The 15,724-nt window shown below is 56.1% G+C and overlaps 1 protein-coding gene across 27 annotated transcripts in view; it reads right to left on the bottom strand.

The window, feature by feature from the left end:
* DYSF (dysferlin) overlaps nt 1-15,724 on the bottom strand; it is a 231,859-nt gene that overhangs the window by 123,294 nt on the left and 92,841 nt on the right. For 18 of the 27 annotated variants that reach the window (XM_037736130.1, XM_037736135.1, XM_037736134.1 and 15 more), the window contains 7 exons: nt 12,514-12,555; nt 10,730-10,845; nt 10,172-10,285; nt 8,735-8,912; nt 8,035-8,159; nt 5,869-5,975; nt 41-233 (listed from right to left, as the gene is read on the bottom strand). In XM_037736130.1, coding sequence (XP_037592058.1) covers nt 41-233; nt 5,869-5,975; nt 8,035-8,159; nt 8,735-8,912; nt 10,172-10,285; nt 10,730-10,845; nt 12,514-12,555 — 875 coding nt within the window. The remainder of the gene's footprint in view (nt 1-40; nt 234-5,868; nt 5,976-8,034; nt 8,160-8,734; nt 8,913-10,171; nt 10,286-10,729; nt 10,846-12,513; nt 12,556-15,724) is intronic. The other 9 variants (XM_017521989.2, XM_017521985.2, XM_017521983.2 and 6 more) reach the window with 1 other exon arrangement.

Genomic DNA, 15,724 nt, shown 5'->3' on the forward strand with positions numbered 1-15,724 from the left:
AGGAGAACAGAGGAAGAAAGGCACTGGCAGACTTAATTACCTCCTCTGCGAGGGCATGGAGACGCAGGAGCCAGTCCTCCGCCTGCTCCAGAGCCCCAGGGAGCTCATTGTGGCCGAGCTTCAGGGCCAGGGCAGCCTCAGCGATTTGGCTCAGGTGACGGGTGCGCAGCCGATACAGGTACTGGTCCAGGTGGGTGGCAGATGGTGTCTCATGGACATCACCCAGAGGCTGGCTGTGAGGGGCAGACAAATGGAATGTGCCTAATGAGCCCAGGGCTCCCCCAGGTCCAGCCCTGGGTTCTCACAGCAGGGCCCCCCGCCCCGCCCTGCCTCCTTCCTGCTGGGTACCTTCTCTAGCCGGATCCACACGCACAGCCATCTATCTCCGTGTGACGCGCGCTCCATCCTCACCTCCTCCAGGAAGCCTTCCCCACCCACGTCAGCCTATGTGCTTCCTGATCTGCAGCCCCCAGCCCTTGATTCCAGGGCTGCCAGTCTGGCATCTGTCTTCAGCTCTAGTCCAGTGAGTTCTTTTGCATGTGTGTTCCCCTCTGCCCTACTGACTACAAGCTCTCGGAGGACCCAGAGGGTCCCTCTCCTGCCTGCTGGATCCTCCTAGAGTAGGGGTTGGAGCGCTGAGTGCCCTGCACTGAAACAAGCCCATCCTGTGCTGTGAAGAATGTGTCCTCATCTGTCAAGGAGGAAATTTATGAACCCCTGAAGAGTCACTGCAGGCACGGCGGGGAGGCCAGCAGCTCAGATGTGTCCACCTGAGGTGGGGGGGGGTCACGTCACAACACCCTTCCCAGAACCCTCTGCTTTGAGAAGCCTTTGGAGAGGAGGTGGGGGTACATGCAATGCCAGAAACACAGCCCTGAGCCCTGAAAGGTAGGAGGTCAGGCTTAAGCTCGATGTTGTTTAGGGGCAAAGAACTCTGACCTCCCCCGACCCACGGAGGCTCCCTACAAGTCCTTCATATGGCTCCTCCTCGCTGTTCCAAGCCCGGGGGTTGGTACCCACACAAGGGCCAGGCAGAAATGGAGCAGGGTGGGGAGGGGGTGGTCTGTGCGCTCCCTGACCAAGCAGGACCTCTCTCAAATTTTCCCCAATTGAGGGTATGGGGGGTTGCTCTGCCCCCACCCTGTTTGATCCCAAACAGGACATTAGTCAAGCCCGCTCCACCAGGTCTGCTCCCACCACTTGCAGCCCCCCCACCTCCCCTCCCCGCAGCGTCTGACTCCCGGCTCCCGGCTGATTTATTTTTCTGCCAATTTCCCCGAGCTATGCAGAACCAATTACCGCCGGAGCGCAGCGGCACTGCCGCCGCCAGATACACCACTCTGGCAGGCCCTCGGCGCACTACATTTTTCCTGTTATTTTTTTTAATTGAATTTTTAGGGTGGGGGGAGCAGTACGCAACTCCATCTCGGGAAACTTAAGCCCCGGGGCTTGTCTCAGGTCACGTACTGCACACCCCGTAGTAATATAATATTTACTGCCCCGAGGGTGCCGCGGATGGGCTGCCGGAGGGGCATGCTCCTTGGGTAGAGGGGGGAGGTGGGGGCCTGGGCCGGAGCCTTGGGCTGGGGCCTGCCTGGGAACCAGGCTTGAGTGGGCCTGAGCGCGGGGGCAGGCGGGTCTGGAGAGGGATAGGGAGAGCCAAGCCAACCAGGGTGATTTATGCGCCCAGCCTGGGTCGGGAGCTGGGAGGGGCTGCAGTACAGACCACCAAAGGGAGATTTTCATGGAGGCCACAGCCCAGCCAAGACTCCCCAAGAAACATTTAGGACCTGTGAGTGCCACTAACAAGCTGTCTCCGTGCTGTCTCGGCTCTTTCCCCCCTCAGGAAAGCCCAAGGCAGGGGGTACGGAAAGAAGGGGAGACAGGGAAGAGGAGGCTGACGGCGCTCCACCCAGCCTAAGCAAGGTCAGGGGCCCCGCCAACGCCGGCTAACTTGGAAATTGCAGGTAGGCCCAGCGCAGGGCTCAGCAGGCTGAGAGCAGAGTGGGCTGCGCTGCTCCCACGGTCCCTGCCTGCTTCTGCGGGACCGAGTGGGTACTGTACCCGGGGCAGTGTCCACACTGAAAGATGAACTGGCCTTGGGAAATTCAACTCACAACAGCTCTCCCCTGGGCCTGTGCTGGATGCTGCGTCCGGAGATGAGACCTGGCCCTGCTCTCAGTGAGTCCCCAGAACACAGAGGCGAACAGATCCCCACCAGAGCAGCCTCAGAGTCAGGAGTCCTTCCTGGAGGAAGTGGCCTTGAGATGCACCTGGCAGGGCCAGCAGGAGTTAGTAAGACCCAAAAGCGCGGGAAGGGTGTCCTGGCTGATGCAGCAGCATGTGCACAAGTCCAAAGACACAGAGGCAAGAGGGGTGGGGGTACTGAGGGTGGAACAAACTAGCACAGAGCTTCAGAAGTGCTGGGGCTCGGTGAGCCAGGTGGTGGGGACAGAAAGGCCTGTCCACCAGGATGAGAGCAGGGGCTTTTCCTGAATGCAGCCGCAGCCACTGCAGGACTGACATGGAGGCCATGACACAGCTTGAAGATGATGGGGATACTAAAGGAGGGGCGGGAGAGGAAGGACATGGGTGAGGAAGGGCCACCAGGGCTGGGGCAGAGAAAAGAGGGGGAGGAGCAGTCAGAGCTGGCTCAGGTTTCCAGCATGGGTTCTGGGGACCCAGGAAAAACACTGTTTGGGGAGGCGATGAAACCTGTCTGCAGCATGTGCAGCCCTACACGCAGCACGGATGTGCTGGCAGGACATCCACATGGACATGTCCAGCAAGCTGGGTCCCTGGGTCTAGAAATCAGAGGAGAGGGCCAGGCTAGGGGAGCGGTGTGGACACCCCCGGCCCTGGGGAAGGGGGAGGATCCCAGGAGATGAGCCAGGAAAAGTGCTGAAATGGGATGAGGAGCACCAATGCTAGAGAAGTGGGCCAGGCTGGCGGAGAAGGGGTGGGCTGCTGGGGTCAGCTGTGGAGTTTTCTCAGGGTTCCCGTGCCTGGCTACTCTGCATGTGGGCTGTGATGGTGGTCAGCATTGGAGTTGGAGGTGGAAGGAGCCCTCTTGCTGAGGCGCTGGGTCACTCAGTGGCCTCAGGTGGAGCTGAGCGAATTGCTCCTGCTGCCTGGAATCCCTCCCCTAGAGAGCCACTATGCATTCCCACAAGGACGGGAACCCAGCTCCCCTCCCAAGCTCCTGAGCTGGAACCAGCATCCCTGCTGGGAGGCCCAGCCGCTCTTCCAACCCCAGGAGAGTGACTCAAGGGGGCCAGAAGTGTTTTTAGGCAGATCCTCCAAGAGCAGAACCCTGCAGAGGTCACTGAGGGCAGCCAAGGACTCAGGGCCTACAGGTCTCAGATGTCCCAGGCCCCTCAGACCTGCCAAGTTCCACACAACACGGGGGTCATGCGCAGGGCCACAGGTAGAACTCAGAGTCCTGGCCCCCTCACCCAAGATGATGTCAACTGGCACCATGAGTCACCCAGCAGGTGGGGCCTGGGGGCCCGAGGATGCCCTGGAGAGCTCACCCAGTTGCTGCAGCTGCCCCAGGCTGACCATGCCCGTGTGCCCCTCCAGCCCCACTCTGTCCTCCCACCTCCAGACCACAGGCCAGCTTCTTCATAGATGCCTCAACATGGCCTGTCCTGAATGCCTCACCTCCCCTTCAGCCTGCTTCTCCTCCTACTGACTCCCTCAGAGCACAGTCCCCATGCCCACCCAGCCACCCTGGCCAGGACCAGGGGATCATTCTGAACCTTCCTGTGGCCCCACATCTACCCCATCATCAAGTTCTCTCCCTTACAGAGCAGCACAGCAAGGGGGCTCTGCCACTCACTAGGTGTGTGAATCTGGGCAAGTTAATCAACCTCTCTGTGCCTCAGTTTCTCAACTGTAAAACAAGGGTCATTTTTTTTTTTTGAGACGGTGTCTTGCTCTGTCACCCAGGCTGGAGTGTAGGGGTGCAATCTCAGATCACTGCAAACTCCACCTCCCAGGTTCAAGCTGTTCTCTTGCCTCAGTCTCCCAAGTAGCTGGGATTATAGGCACCCACCACCACGCATGGATAATTTTTGTGTTTTTAGTAGAGACGGGGCCAGGCTGGTCTTGAACTCCTGACCTCAAGTGATCTGCCCACCTCAGTCTCCCAAAGTGCTGGGATTTTAGTACATGAGCCTCCATACCCAGCCTACTTTCTACCTCATAAGATTTCATGGTTGGTTAATACATGTAAAATTCTTAGGACAGTGCCTGGCACAGAAGGCTGCTGTCATCATAATCCCTCCTAAATAGTCCATGCTGACCGCTGCTTCCCTCACAGCCTTAGTTGCACCATTGTCACAACTCACCTGCCATATGTCCAATCTCCCCTCGCCTGGTCCCCCAGCACCTGCCACTCACCGCCACCACCAGTCCGTTCCTCCCACTGCAGCATCTAGAGCCCGGGATCACCTTGCCCTTGGCCTTGCTCCCAGGGCTGAGCTCTCCTGTAACAGAGCCCCTCAGGGCCATCCAATTGGGCATCAGCCTCTCCTGCCACCTCCCCCACCCAGGAGGCAGCAGGCATTTCAGGCTGCTGAGCCTTTGCCTGGGCTGTCACCTCTCCAAAGGCTAACTCCTGCTCCTCCCTCAAAGTCCACCTTGGGCATCCCCTTCTCCAGGAAGCTTCCCTGAATTCAGTCTGTGGGTATGAGATGCACCTGTTGGAGCTCCTGCAGTGTATGCCTCTAGCTTCCCCACACACGTCACCTCCTCTGCCCACTTTAGCATCCATCCATCCCTGGAGGGCTGAAGTTGCACCTCTGTCAGTATGCTCTGGGTGTCCAGCACTGAGCCTGCCAGGCTTCAGGAAGGTTGGGGGGATTGGTGAATGACCTGTCTGGAATTCCACTGCTGGGCCAGGGGCATTTCTCTGGGGTCACATTTTGATAACTATATACTTCCTAACTGAGCCACAAAGGATGGAAGGTGTGCTGCATCTGTGGCCATGGTTATTAATTCCTCAGATTCGTTCAGTAGGGGTCCACACCAGGCTGAGGGAGGAGTGATGAGGTGTAGAAGGGGCATAGAATACATTTGCATATATTCACACATTGCATATATTAACCCCATGGAGCTCAGAGGGGCAACTATGTTAAGTCCATTTAACAGGTGAGAAAACTAAACTCCAGCGAGGAGAAGCTTCCCAAAGTTGCAAAGTCAGATAAAGAGACCAGTAGCCAAGTCTCCTGACATTTCTTCTTCTGAGCAATAATTATAGATACCATCTATTAAATCCTTCCCAAGGGCCAGACACTTTGTTTAGAAGATATTATAAAGTAGTTATTCTTCATGCCAGGTTGACGTTGAGAAAACCAAGGGTCAAAACCCATGGGTGGCTCCCCAAAACCACAGGGCAGCGGAGGAGATGGTGAGATGAAGCCCTCTGCTGGGCCTCCACGCCTGGGGCCCTCTTCCTGAAGTCGACAATCAGCCATGTCAATAGAAGGCTAAACAGAAACCATGATCCCCAACTTGGCCTCGAGGGAACAAGGGGCGCTGTCACCCCACCCCCAGCCAGCTCCTCCTGGAGATTCCATCAGGGAAATAAGGGGTCGGGGATCAGAGACACAATGCTCCCCATTGAGGTGAGCCGGCTGCCCGACTGCAGCTGCCATGCCGCAGGGAGATTTATGACCTGCTCTCAATGTCACCTTTTCAACTCCCGTGCTGGCTCTACCACCTTTGGACTCCGCGCGGGCTGGACTGCTGGCCAAGCATGGCTGGGAGACGTGCCACTGCTCACCGCCACACACAAGCACTCCCAGAGAAACACGCCCAGTTGAACCAGGAGAGGAGGGTGCCGGGGCACCAGGTCCCCCCTACCTGCAGTCTGCGATGAGCTCATCCATCAGCTGAGCCACTAGTGAGTCCACATCCTCCGTGGAGCGCTGCGCCTTCAGGGCCAGGTGGACCTGCTCCAGGCCAGCTTCCTGTGGAACAGGCAGGCAAGGGTCAGGAGCGTCACCACGGGCAGAGGGTATACGCTGGACCCAACCCCTAGGCCCTGTCACTGCTACCCAGTCCCTGGACCAAAACAGAGTGAACAGTTAGAGCAAAGAAGGCAGAGTCCAGGCACAACAAACCAGGGTCTATCCTGGCTCAAGAACCTCCCAGGGCTCCCCACACTCAAACGCATTCAAATTCTCAAGCCTGGAACTCCAGCCTCGCATGTCCGGAGAAGCTCAGGGGCTCTCGGCAGACTTGGAAAGAACCTGATGGCTTCCATCAAGGGAGGCAGGGAGGAGCCAGATTCCATCAAGTTATTTCCAAGGCCTGGCTTCCCACAGGTGAGTGGCCCTCCCTGAGCCTGCTCTGGTTCCCCACCTGGAACCTTCTCTCCTTTCCAGATTCTATCACATGAGGAGGCTCAGACCAAGAGCGCCCTCCTTCAGGAGCTGTCCCGCCCCCTCTAATCACAGGAAGCTCCTTCCTCAAACTCCCTGGCCTGGTCACTCCCTGGGCCACCTCCCAGGGAAATAGGCCCTGACTGAGCTCCTCTCCAGCCCTCTCCATGGGGCCCCAGCCCTGAGCTGTGAGGCCAAGGACTGTCCCTCAGCCCCACACACCCCTTCCCACCCTCCAGCCTTCCTGAGCAAGGAGGTATGCTCAGGACTTGGATTGCCAGTCTCACAGAACTGGAAAGGACACAGTCCCTGCCCTCCTGGAGTCCGGAGTCTTGCTATGAGACAGTGATAGACCCAGAAGGCAGAGTCTGGACCTGTATGGCATCAGCTCCACATTCTCCCATCTCGGCGTTCACTGGTCTCCTCTTTTCCCTAGAGCGGCCAATCTCAGGGAAGGTGGGGCCACCATGGCCTCCTTTCCTTCTCCGTCCACCTTTCCTTCAAGCCATGCTCACCTCCCTGCCCACAAACATGCCCAGGCCTCTCCAGCCCCACTTCCCTCCACCTGCTGATCTGAGCATGCGCCTGCAGTGTGGCCCCCACCTGTCTCCTCCACTTTCCCACCAACTGCCCCCATCCATGCCACAGAAGCCCCTAGAGCCACCGCCAGGACCATCAGCTTCCTGCTCAGCCCCTCACCTCCCTTGGCCTCTATGCCTCTGCCCACCTGTGATTCTTCTCCATTCTGGCCAAGCGCCAGGACTGCAGCAACCACATCTGTAGGGAGCTCCCCAGAAGGCACCTCCTCACCTCTAAAACAGCACCTGACCTCATATGCTCTGCTCTTCCCCCAGCTTCCCAATTCCCCAGCCACCTGAGTTTCTTCTTATAGCCCTTCCTAAGCCCCAAATCCAATCAGTCACCAAGACCTTGTAGCCCAAGTCCTGCAATCCCCCCCTGCCCACCCCAAGGCCATCTTCCCAGGACCTGGTCACCCTTCCGCAGGCCCCTGCAATGCTGGGCTAGCTGGGTTCCCACCCCTCATCTCCCTGCACTGGATGCAGCCCCCTCACTGGACTACGATGCCTTCCTGATAGTCCTTGGCCCCCTTCCCTGCTCTGAGCCCCACATCACCCTGCCCCTGGAGTGTCACCTGTACCTAAGTTTGGAAAGCCCTGTAGGAGAGGCACAAGTGAGCCTATGACCTTTCCTAATAAACTGACTTCCTGAAGACAGGGCCAGCTCTTTGTTCATCTCTAGCCTCTAGCTTCTGGCTAGAAGTTTCTAGAATAAGCATTTGCATGCATTAAGAGTCCAAAGGCCTGTGATGAGTGAGTGAGCGAGCGAGAGCCAGGTGGTGCCCTGCCATGATGCACAGGTTTTCCCTCCGATCCCTTGCTCTGTGTCCCACAGCACAGTGGAGGCCTCAGGTTGCTCACATCCTCTCTCTTCTCTTCCAAGCATGCAGGACAGGACTGCAAGCCTGGCATGGCCAGGACACCGAGGCTACCAGCCCACAAAGGTCAGTAGGCACAGCCACATGTCAGTGCGTGCACCGTGGGTGGCAGGTCTGAGACACCCCCACGCGGCGGGGGTAGCAGGGGCATGCACGGCGTGTGCAGGTTTGAGGCAAGTTTTCGCTCACCAGCCGGTCAGCAATCCCAAGGAGCTGGTTCTGAGTCTCGATTCTATGGCTGATGTCCTCCCAGTAGGATGACAGTACCACCACAGGCTTCACGTTACCCCAGGGTAGGTAGTAGTAGTGGCACCCTGGAATGGAGAGACAGGTCTGAGTGCTGTGCCAGGATTGGAGGGTGGGTGGGATGGGGTGCTGGGAGTGCCAGAGCTAGGACTGCAGAGCTGGGAAGGGGACCACAGGTGGGAGAGAGATAGGCACCTGCTCACCCTTCCCATCTAAGAACCCCGTTGGACACACATGGTATGACCCAAGTTACCCATTCTCTGAAAAAGGGGCCTGAGCTCCCTTTGTGAGTTCAGCAGACACCTGTAGCCCTCATTGGGGCTCCTGGGCATGCCAAAACTGAGGAGCTGTTAGAACTGCCCTGGGAAACCCAAGGCCACACTCCCTAAGGCGTCCAAGCCAAGGCCAGCAGACTCCTTGAAATGATAGGCTGGGTCAGGTCAATGCTGACCACGGCTGGTCCCAGGAGCCGCATCTACGGGCACGAGTGGCCAGGCCCCTTGCCTGGAGGAGAGCATGGAGAGGCCTGGAACAGGTTTGTTAGGGCCCGGGCCTTTGAGTAGTCTCCGGCAGCTTTCCACAGAGCTGCAGCCCCTGCCCTATAATCCTGTCATCGGGGTCCCAGCCAGCAACGCTGCCTCACCGTCAAACACTGCGCGGCTGTACTGAGTGGTGGAGGCCAGCGGCAGGCAGGTCGTGTCGAACTTGTTCCCGTAGTTCCCAATGCTGACCTCAAACTGGACAGCGTCATCCACATCCTGCAGCATGGTGGCCGAGTAGAAGGCTGCAAACAGGGAGTACTTGCGCCTCCGAAGGTACTTCTGAGGGCAGAGACCAGGCCAGAGGGTCACAGGAGGAGCAAAGAAAGGCACCCGCACTGGGGAAGGGACATGTGTCTGGCAGGCCCTGGCCATAACCGGCACCCAATGACTTCTGGGTAGACTGCCGGGCGGCAAGTAGCCCAAGAAAGAAACAGCATCCAGATTTCACTGCTAACTGAACAAGCTCTCTCCAACGTGGGTCTGGCCACGTTTCCCTAGTAAGACATGCTCCTCTGAGGTCAAGCTGCCCCCTAATCCAAACCAGCAGCAATAGCACCACCACGTCAGTGGAGTGGTGTCTCCCATGACCCCTAGGGGCAACCCTGACCTTGTCTACCATTCAGAGGGCTGAAAGCTCTAAGCCACCAGGCACCTGCCTGGAGCTCCTGCCCCACGCCACTCAGGGTCACCCCCCAGCAGCCAGCTCTGCAGGGTACACAGGGCTGCCACTGTCATATGCCTGGGATGAAAGGGTCTCATTGTCCCCTCCAGGCACTGGGCACAGGGCAGGAACTCAATCCTATGATTGAGAGAAGAGGGCTCAGACAATTGGGTGTCAGGAGAATGTAAATAGCAGCAACAGCCAGCACTTAGTAAGTGCTTACTGTATAGGTATATTAATTTCCTTAATTCTCACAACCATCTTATAAGTATAATTATTACCCCCACTTTCCAGATAGATAGGGAAATTGATGCAACTGGTAAGTGCTAGAGCCAGGATTCAAACCAGAGCCATCTGACCACCGTAAGAGCTTAAAGCGCCACACAGACTCCGCACCGCTGCCTCCTGGACGCAAGGGCCAGCTCTACCATATATCGCTCTGATATATCTGAGCCTGTTTCTTCATCTGTGAAATAGGGATTATAATAATAACGGCAGCCACCTCATGGCGCTGGGAGGAGTCAATAACGTCAGGAGTGTCCGTAGCACAGTGCCTGGTACATGGCCAGTGCCTATTTGATTAATAGCTATCCTTACGTTATTATTATAAAATCACATCTGTTTTGCATCAAGCTCTAGACTTTCAAAATATTTTCATTTATCTTCTCTGAGTCTCTGATCATCCCTCCAGGGAGGTAGGGCAGGTGTGATTTGCTCCCACATTACAGCTGAGAGCTGAGGCCCAGAGAGGTAAAAGCACAATATGTGCAGACAGAGCTGAGTACCCCCTCTGCCATGACACCTCAAGGTCAGTTCCAGTGTGGCCAACCCTTCCCCGCCCCGACACCCAGCTCCCACCCAGAGCCACGCCCCTCACCTCCACCCGAAGGATGTCATCCACAGGAAGGTCCTCCACCTTCTGCTCGCTGTGCTCCACCAGCTTGGTCTCCAGGGAGAGCAGAACCCGGCCACGATAAGCTACACCTTCCCCCTGCCAGGGAGGTCAGGTCACCAGATGCAGGGGAGACAGAGGGGAGGAGGGGAAGGAAAGGGGCACCCTCTGGCCCTCAGGTGGCTCATCTCCCAGGCCCCCAGGAGGTCTCTGAGCCAATCTCATCCCCCACAGATGAGGAAAGCATGGCCAGAGAGTTCGGGGATATGACAAGCCACCTGGATAGACAGTGCCAGATGCCAACCCAGCCCAAGAGACAAAGACAGAGATGGAGCCTGGGTGCTTCAGGACCGGAAACATGAAAGGATCAGACTGGCACTCGGGGAGGAGCAGAGTCAAGGGGCAGAAGGAGAGTTCCCTGAGGGGGTGGCTGCCTGGTCGCCGGCCCCCAGGCCGGGCTGGAAGACCCTGCATGCAGGCCTGGGCTCCTGAGGGACCTGGGCATCTGGCATCCTACCCTTGCCAGGGCTCCAGCTAGCTCACCTTGCCCATGTTGAGCTCTGCGTAGGGGTCCGGGAAGCCTGTGAACTCTCTGGGACTGCCATAGAGGTTGACGTAGCAGGGCCCGAAAGTGGGGAGGAAGCCCAGGTGGTCATCCACTGGGAGACATAAGTGGAAATCAGAGGGGTCAACCCAGTGGGGCTTCCCAATGCTCAACCCAGCCATCTTCCAACCTGAGCCCACCCCTGGCCCTCAGTTCCCCTGACATGCACCAGCTGCAGCTCCTGTCAGCATATAAAGAACAACGACATGGGCGATAGCTCTCATGCGGTCCCCTAAGTCTCTTTCCTCCTCACCAGCATGCTGAGATGCAATCATATTTTTATTATTTTTATTAGTCCCATTTTACAGATGAGGAAACTGAGGCTCAAAGATGCAAAGAAATACAGGACAACAAGGTGGCAGGGCCCAGAATGGTGTCACCTCAAAGCTCATGCACTCGGCCAGCACACAAAGCTGGGGTTTGGGCCCCTCCACTGCTTGTGCCCCTCCCCAACCCCACCCCCCAAGTCCCGCATCTGCTCTCCATCCTATGCTTCTCTAGGCACGGCAGACCCTGCAGCCAATGGGGAGGGGCTGAGAGGCCTGGAGCCTGGTAATCAGAGAGACCAACTCCCAGGAGGCCAGGGATGGAGCTAGCTAGACATTCCTCCTCCATGGGGCAGCCCCCAGGCACACGCCTTGTGCCCTCACAGCCTTGCCTCATCCCAGAATCTCCTCCCCACACACGGTGTGCAAAGAACAGTTTTTCAACAGAACGGATCAGAGGAGAGTTCGAGAATTACACTCATGAGGAGGGGAAATCTCTTTACATCCTTTCTGTCCTTTTTTGGAGGTTCTCTTTTGCTAACATCACTTTCCAGCTCACAGCTGAGTTTCCCAGATGGGGCTTTACTGTCCTACTCTGAAGATCCTAAAATGCCACAGTGTCCCCTTCAGAGGAATAGGGAAGAAGCTGTTTCCAAAATGCCAAAGGTGGAAAGCAGGGCCAGAGACGGGAACCCTCTGGAACAACCCAGTCAATCCTCACGAGGATGGGCCAAAGCAGGGACAAAACAAATGGCCTCAGCACAGAAGCGTTTGAGCCAGACCTAAGATCAGGCACTGTGAGTCCAGCCCTTCCGAGACCCTAGGGATGAGGAACGGAACGGGCCAGGACAGGGAGGGGCCAGAAAGCTGGAGCCACACCTCCCCTCTCAGCAAAGAGCTTCAACACCTTCCCTCTCCTAGACCCCAGCACAGACAGGGCGAGGGCCTTCAGGAGAGGTGGGAGGCCCAGGCAGAAGGGCTCATAGGAGCATTACTATTTATTTGTGTTAATCATCTCAATTATGATTTACTTTGGAGATGTCAAGCCCAAGAGTTTTTAACTCCCCTTGGGCTCCTCCTGGCCCCGAAACACCTCACACTCCCCCTGCCCCACTCCAGACCCCCATGCCTGCCCTACTCTAGACCCCCATGCCTGCCTCACTCCAAACCCTCTGTTACTACCAGACAGAGCAGTCTCACTTGAGCATCAGCCCAAGTCTGGCCCACTTAGGAAGGGTTTGGGGAGGTGGGAGGAAGTTGGTCTCAAAGCATTTCGAACGGTTCACACACTCCACAGAGGCTGGGAGGTGACAGCAAAGGTAAGTCCAGGGGCCGTGGGGGAATCTCATTCCCACTTCAGGCAAATCAAAACCCCCACACCTCCAGCACCCTCATCCCTCCCACCAAAACCCCAAGGCCCCGCTCCCCTGGTTGTCCCCAAGCTGACAGCAACGTACGGTCTGAGGCTTGCGAAGGCTTGATGGCACCTGCAGGCTCCTCTGAAGCGTAAAGAAATGGAACAGGGGTTAGGGTGGGCATGGCTGGAAGGAGGACTGGTTACGTGAACGGGCTGTGGATGGAAAGCTGGCAGACAGACAGATGGAAAGACAGCTCCCGGGTGTGAAACAGATGTGGCCCAAGGCCCCACCCTCTGCCCAGCTGTGAATTTATCACAAACTAAATCATCACAGCCCCTCGAGACACAGCCCCCAACACCCTGTGAGCCCTGGGGGTCCCCGCTGGCCTGCCCATCAATCTGTGTGTTCCACTGACCAGTTGAAAATTGGACCCGAAACTGGATTCAATACACTCAAGAAATAATTCAGAAAAGAAAATGTGCTTTTTCATATGATAGACAGATAAGTGAAGAAAACAAAGTACAGACAACAGAAGGGTGGGAAGACACAAGGGGCCAGAGTGAGGAGCAGCGAGGCGCAGCCCACACTCCAATCCCGAAGGCAGGTCGCGCTTGGGATCGGGTGTGCGAACCAGGGACATTTCAAGGCACAACATCTCCACCTAGTGGCCGAGTCCAGGATCGCCCCTGAGGGCTCCACGTTGCATTTTCACAACAGCAGGCACTGGCATCTGGCTTCTGACACATGCCGCTTTCAGGGAAGCACAGAGCCAGATGCCGTCCACAATCTAAAGACGCTACACATTTGGGTGTGCCCCTAAATGTTGGTAAGGAACGTCTAGAGATAAGAGAAGCAAGGAAGGGAATGCTCTGGCACGTATGCACTCCGAATCTGTCCCTCGCTGCTAGGCAGGTACGCGATGCCGAGGCAGCAGACACCCTTCCATCTTCCTCCACTGTCCTCTCTTCTGATTTCCTCCGCCTCCCAAATCTGACCTTCCCATTCTCCTTCTCCAACAGCAACGTGTAAAGCAGTCTGAGGCCATGTGCCCACCCGGGGCGTGGTGGGTGAACTTACTGGTTACCTCCCTTCCTTCTTCACCTTTACCTGCTGCTGTTCTCCAGAAAACCCCTGTTTTTCCCTTAGCTCCATGACTGCAGTCAGAAGTCAAAGGCTGAGGAAAACTTTGTGAAGGAAGAATGCACAAAGAAACAGAGAAAGAGTGAAGATGAGAGAAGAAAGCATGGCCGTCCGGAGTGAGGACAAGGCAGAGGCAGCAAGTACGCCGGGCCCAGCCCCCCAGCCCTCCTCAGCCAGGCCTCAGCTATGAGTGCCAGCCGGCAGACACCAGGGCTGCGGAGATCAAAGCCCATGGCCACTTCGTACCCGAAGAAACAGGTTTCCTTCCATGGGCGAGCCAGGGCTCTGGTCGCGAGGAGCTTTCTACGACAGCAAGAGGGCACAGCTGCAGACCCAAGGAGCGCAGTGGCTGGGACCACCGGAAGGAAACAGATTCCATTTTAAGCTCCTTCTAAATGATTACTAACAGGCCTGGCCCGTTATCTCGGGCTAATGAGGCCAAGGTCACAGTTCCAACCCCCATGTGCTTCTTACAACAGCAAAATCGGCTTCCCACCCAGACTGATTTTGAATTCTGGCTGCAGACTGGTGCCCAGTCCAGACGCAGATGTCCCCTAATCTCACCAGCCATCTGACCAACACATGCCTCTGGTAGCTCAGAGGACCTAGTAGGTGGCTGTGGAGCAGCCTGCTTCCCAGCCACAGCTTTTCATTAATTCACCCATTCTTTCTATTTATTTATTTATTCATTCATTTATTTTTGAGACAGTGTCTCATTCTGTCACACCCAGGCTGGAGTGTAGTGGTACCATCTCAGCTCACTGCAACCTCCACCTCCCAGGTTTAAGCAATTCTCCTGCCTCAGCATCCCAAGTAGCTGGGATTACAGGCACCCGCCACCACACCCAGCTGTTTTTTGTCTTTTTAGTAGAGATGGGGTTTCACCATGTTGGCCAGGCTGGTCTCAAACTCCTGAGCCTCAGGTGATCCACCCGCCTCGGCCTCCCAAAGTGCTGGGATTGCAGGTGTGAGCCAGCACGCCTGGCCTAATTCACCCATTCTTTCATTCATTTGTTCATTCAGCAAACCTGACCAGGTACAGAATGAGGCACTGGGAGTGCGTAATAAGACACAGCCCTGCTGATGTCTTAGGTCAATGACTCCTGACTTGGGGGGCGGATCACAGTCTCTGGGTGTGATCACAGTCTGGGTGTGAAGGCCCATCCCGGGCTCTCTCACCCCTAAGTCTGCAGACAGCTCAAGGGCACATTGACCAGTGAAGCCACCCAAGACAAAGCCTCTATTTAGTCCTCATCACCCTTCTGCCAAAACACAAGTGTTTGTTTTATTGTGTTTTCCCTCAGCCCAGGGAGCTGGGGCTGTGGAAATCCAAAGCACAGATGAATGCTCCCAGTTCTATGGCCAGAGCAGTGAAGCCCCGCTGCCTCACCTGGGGTAAGGTGAAGGCGATAGAGAGCAGGACCTCCCAGCCCAGTGAGCCACAAGCCCCAGCCCTGCACACAGCTCCCAGGATGCACGTGAAGAAGCTGAGGTCGTCACCTTGGGTCTGCCCTGCCAGCTCACTCTGCTTCTCCGCACATCCCCAAGCCCATGGCGGCTGGCTGCCTGACTCTCACTTGTGCCAGGCAAGAGGAGAAACTGAAAACTGCTGGGAAATCAGCATCATCTACATTCCAGAGACAAAAGGAAACTAACTTTGGATTTTTTAGCTATGGAAAACCCTAGGATACAAGTGCTATTTATGGAGCATGAGTTTCCTATGTATAAAGTTATCAAAGAATCCATAAGTTTCACAGAGATCCTGTGCCTGTTACCTTTCAAAAGACCTACAGCTTCTAAGGAAAGCACTCTTTTTTAAAAAACAAAATTCTTGCTTAATACTTCGGAGCACAGGGTCCAAGGAACACTCTAGTGTGCCCAGGCAAACTTGCGGGCAGAGGTGTTTAAGAGGTTAGCGTTAGGTCTTGTCCTCACTGGAAACAAAAACAAAAACAGAAAAACAAAAACTCCTAGTTGAACCAAATCATCTGGTGAACCCTGAGGCGGGGAAATACAGAGAAAGAACTTGTTTTTACAGTTCAGTTTCATTTGGGCTTTGAGAGCAGTGAGGAAATAGCAGTGTCGTCTACTGCCCCGAGGGGCTGGAAACCCGCAACGTGGGGAAACAACATGAAAGGGCTGAAAGTCAGAGCGACGTGATCCGAGGGGG

The sequence above is a fragment of the Cebus imitator genome, unplaced genomic scaffold, assembly GCF_001604975.1.
Source record: "Cebus imitator isolate Cc_AM_T3 unplaced genomic scaffold, Cebus_imitator-1.0 Scaffold23, whole genome shotgun sequence".
Taxonomy (NCBI): Eukaryota; Metazoa; Chordata; class Mammalia; order Primates; family Cebidae; genus Cebus; species Cebus imitator.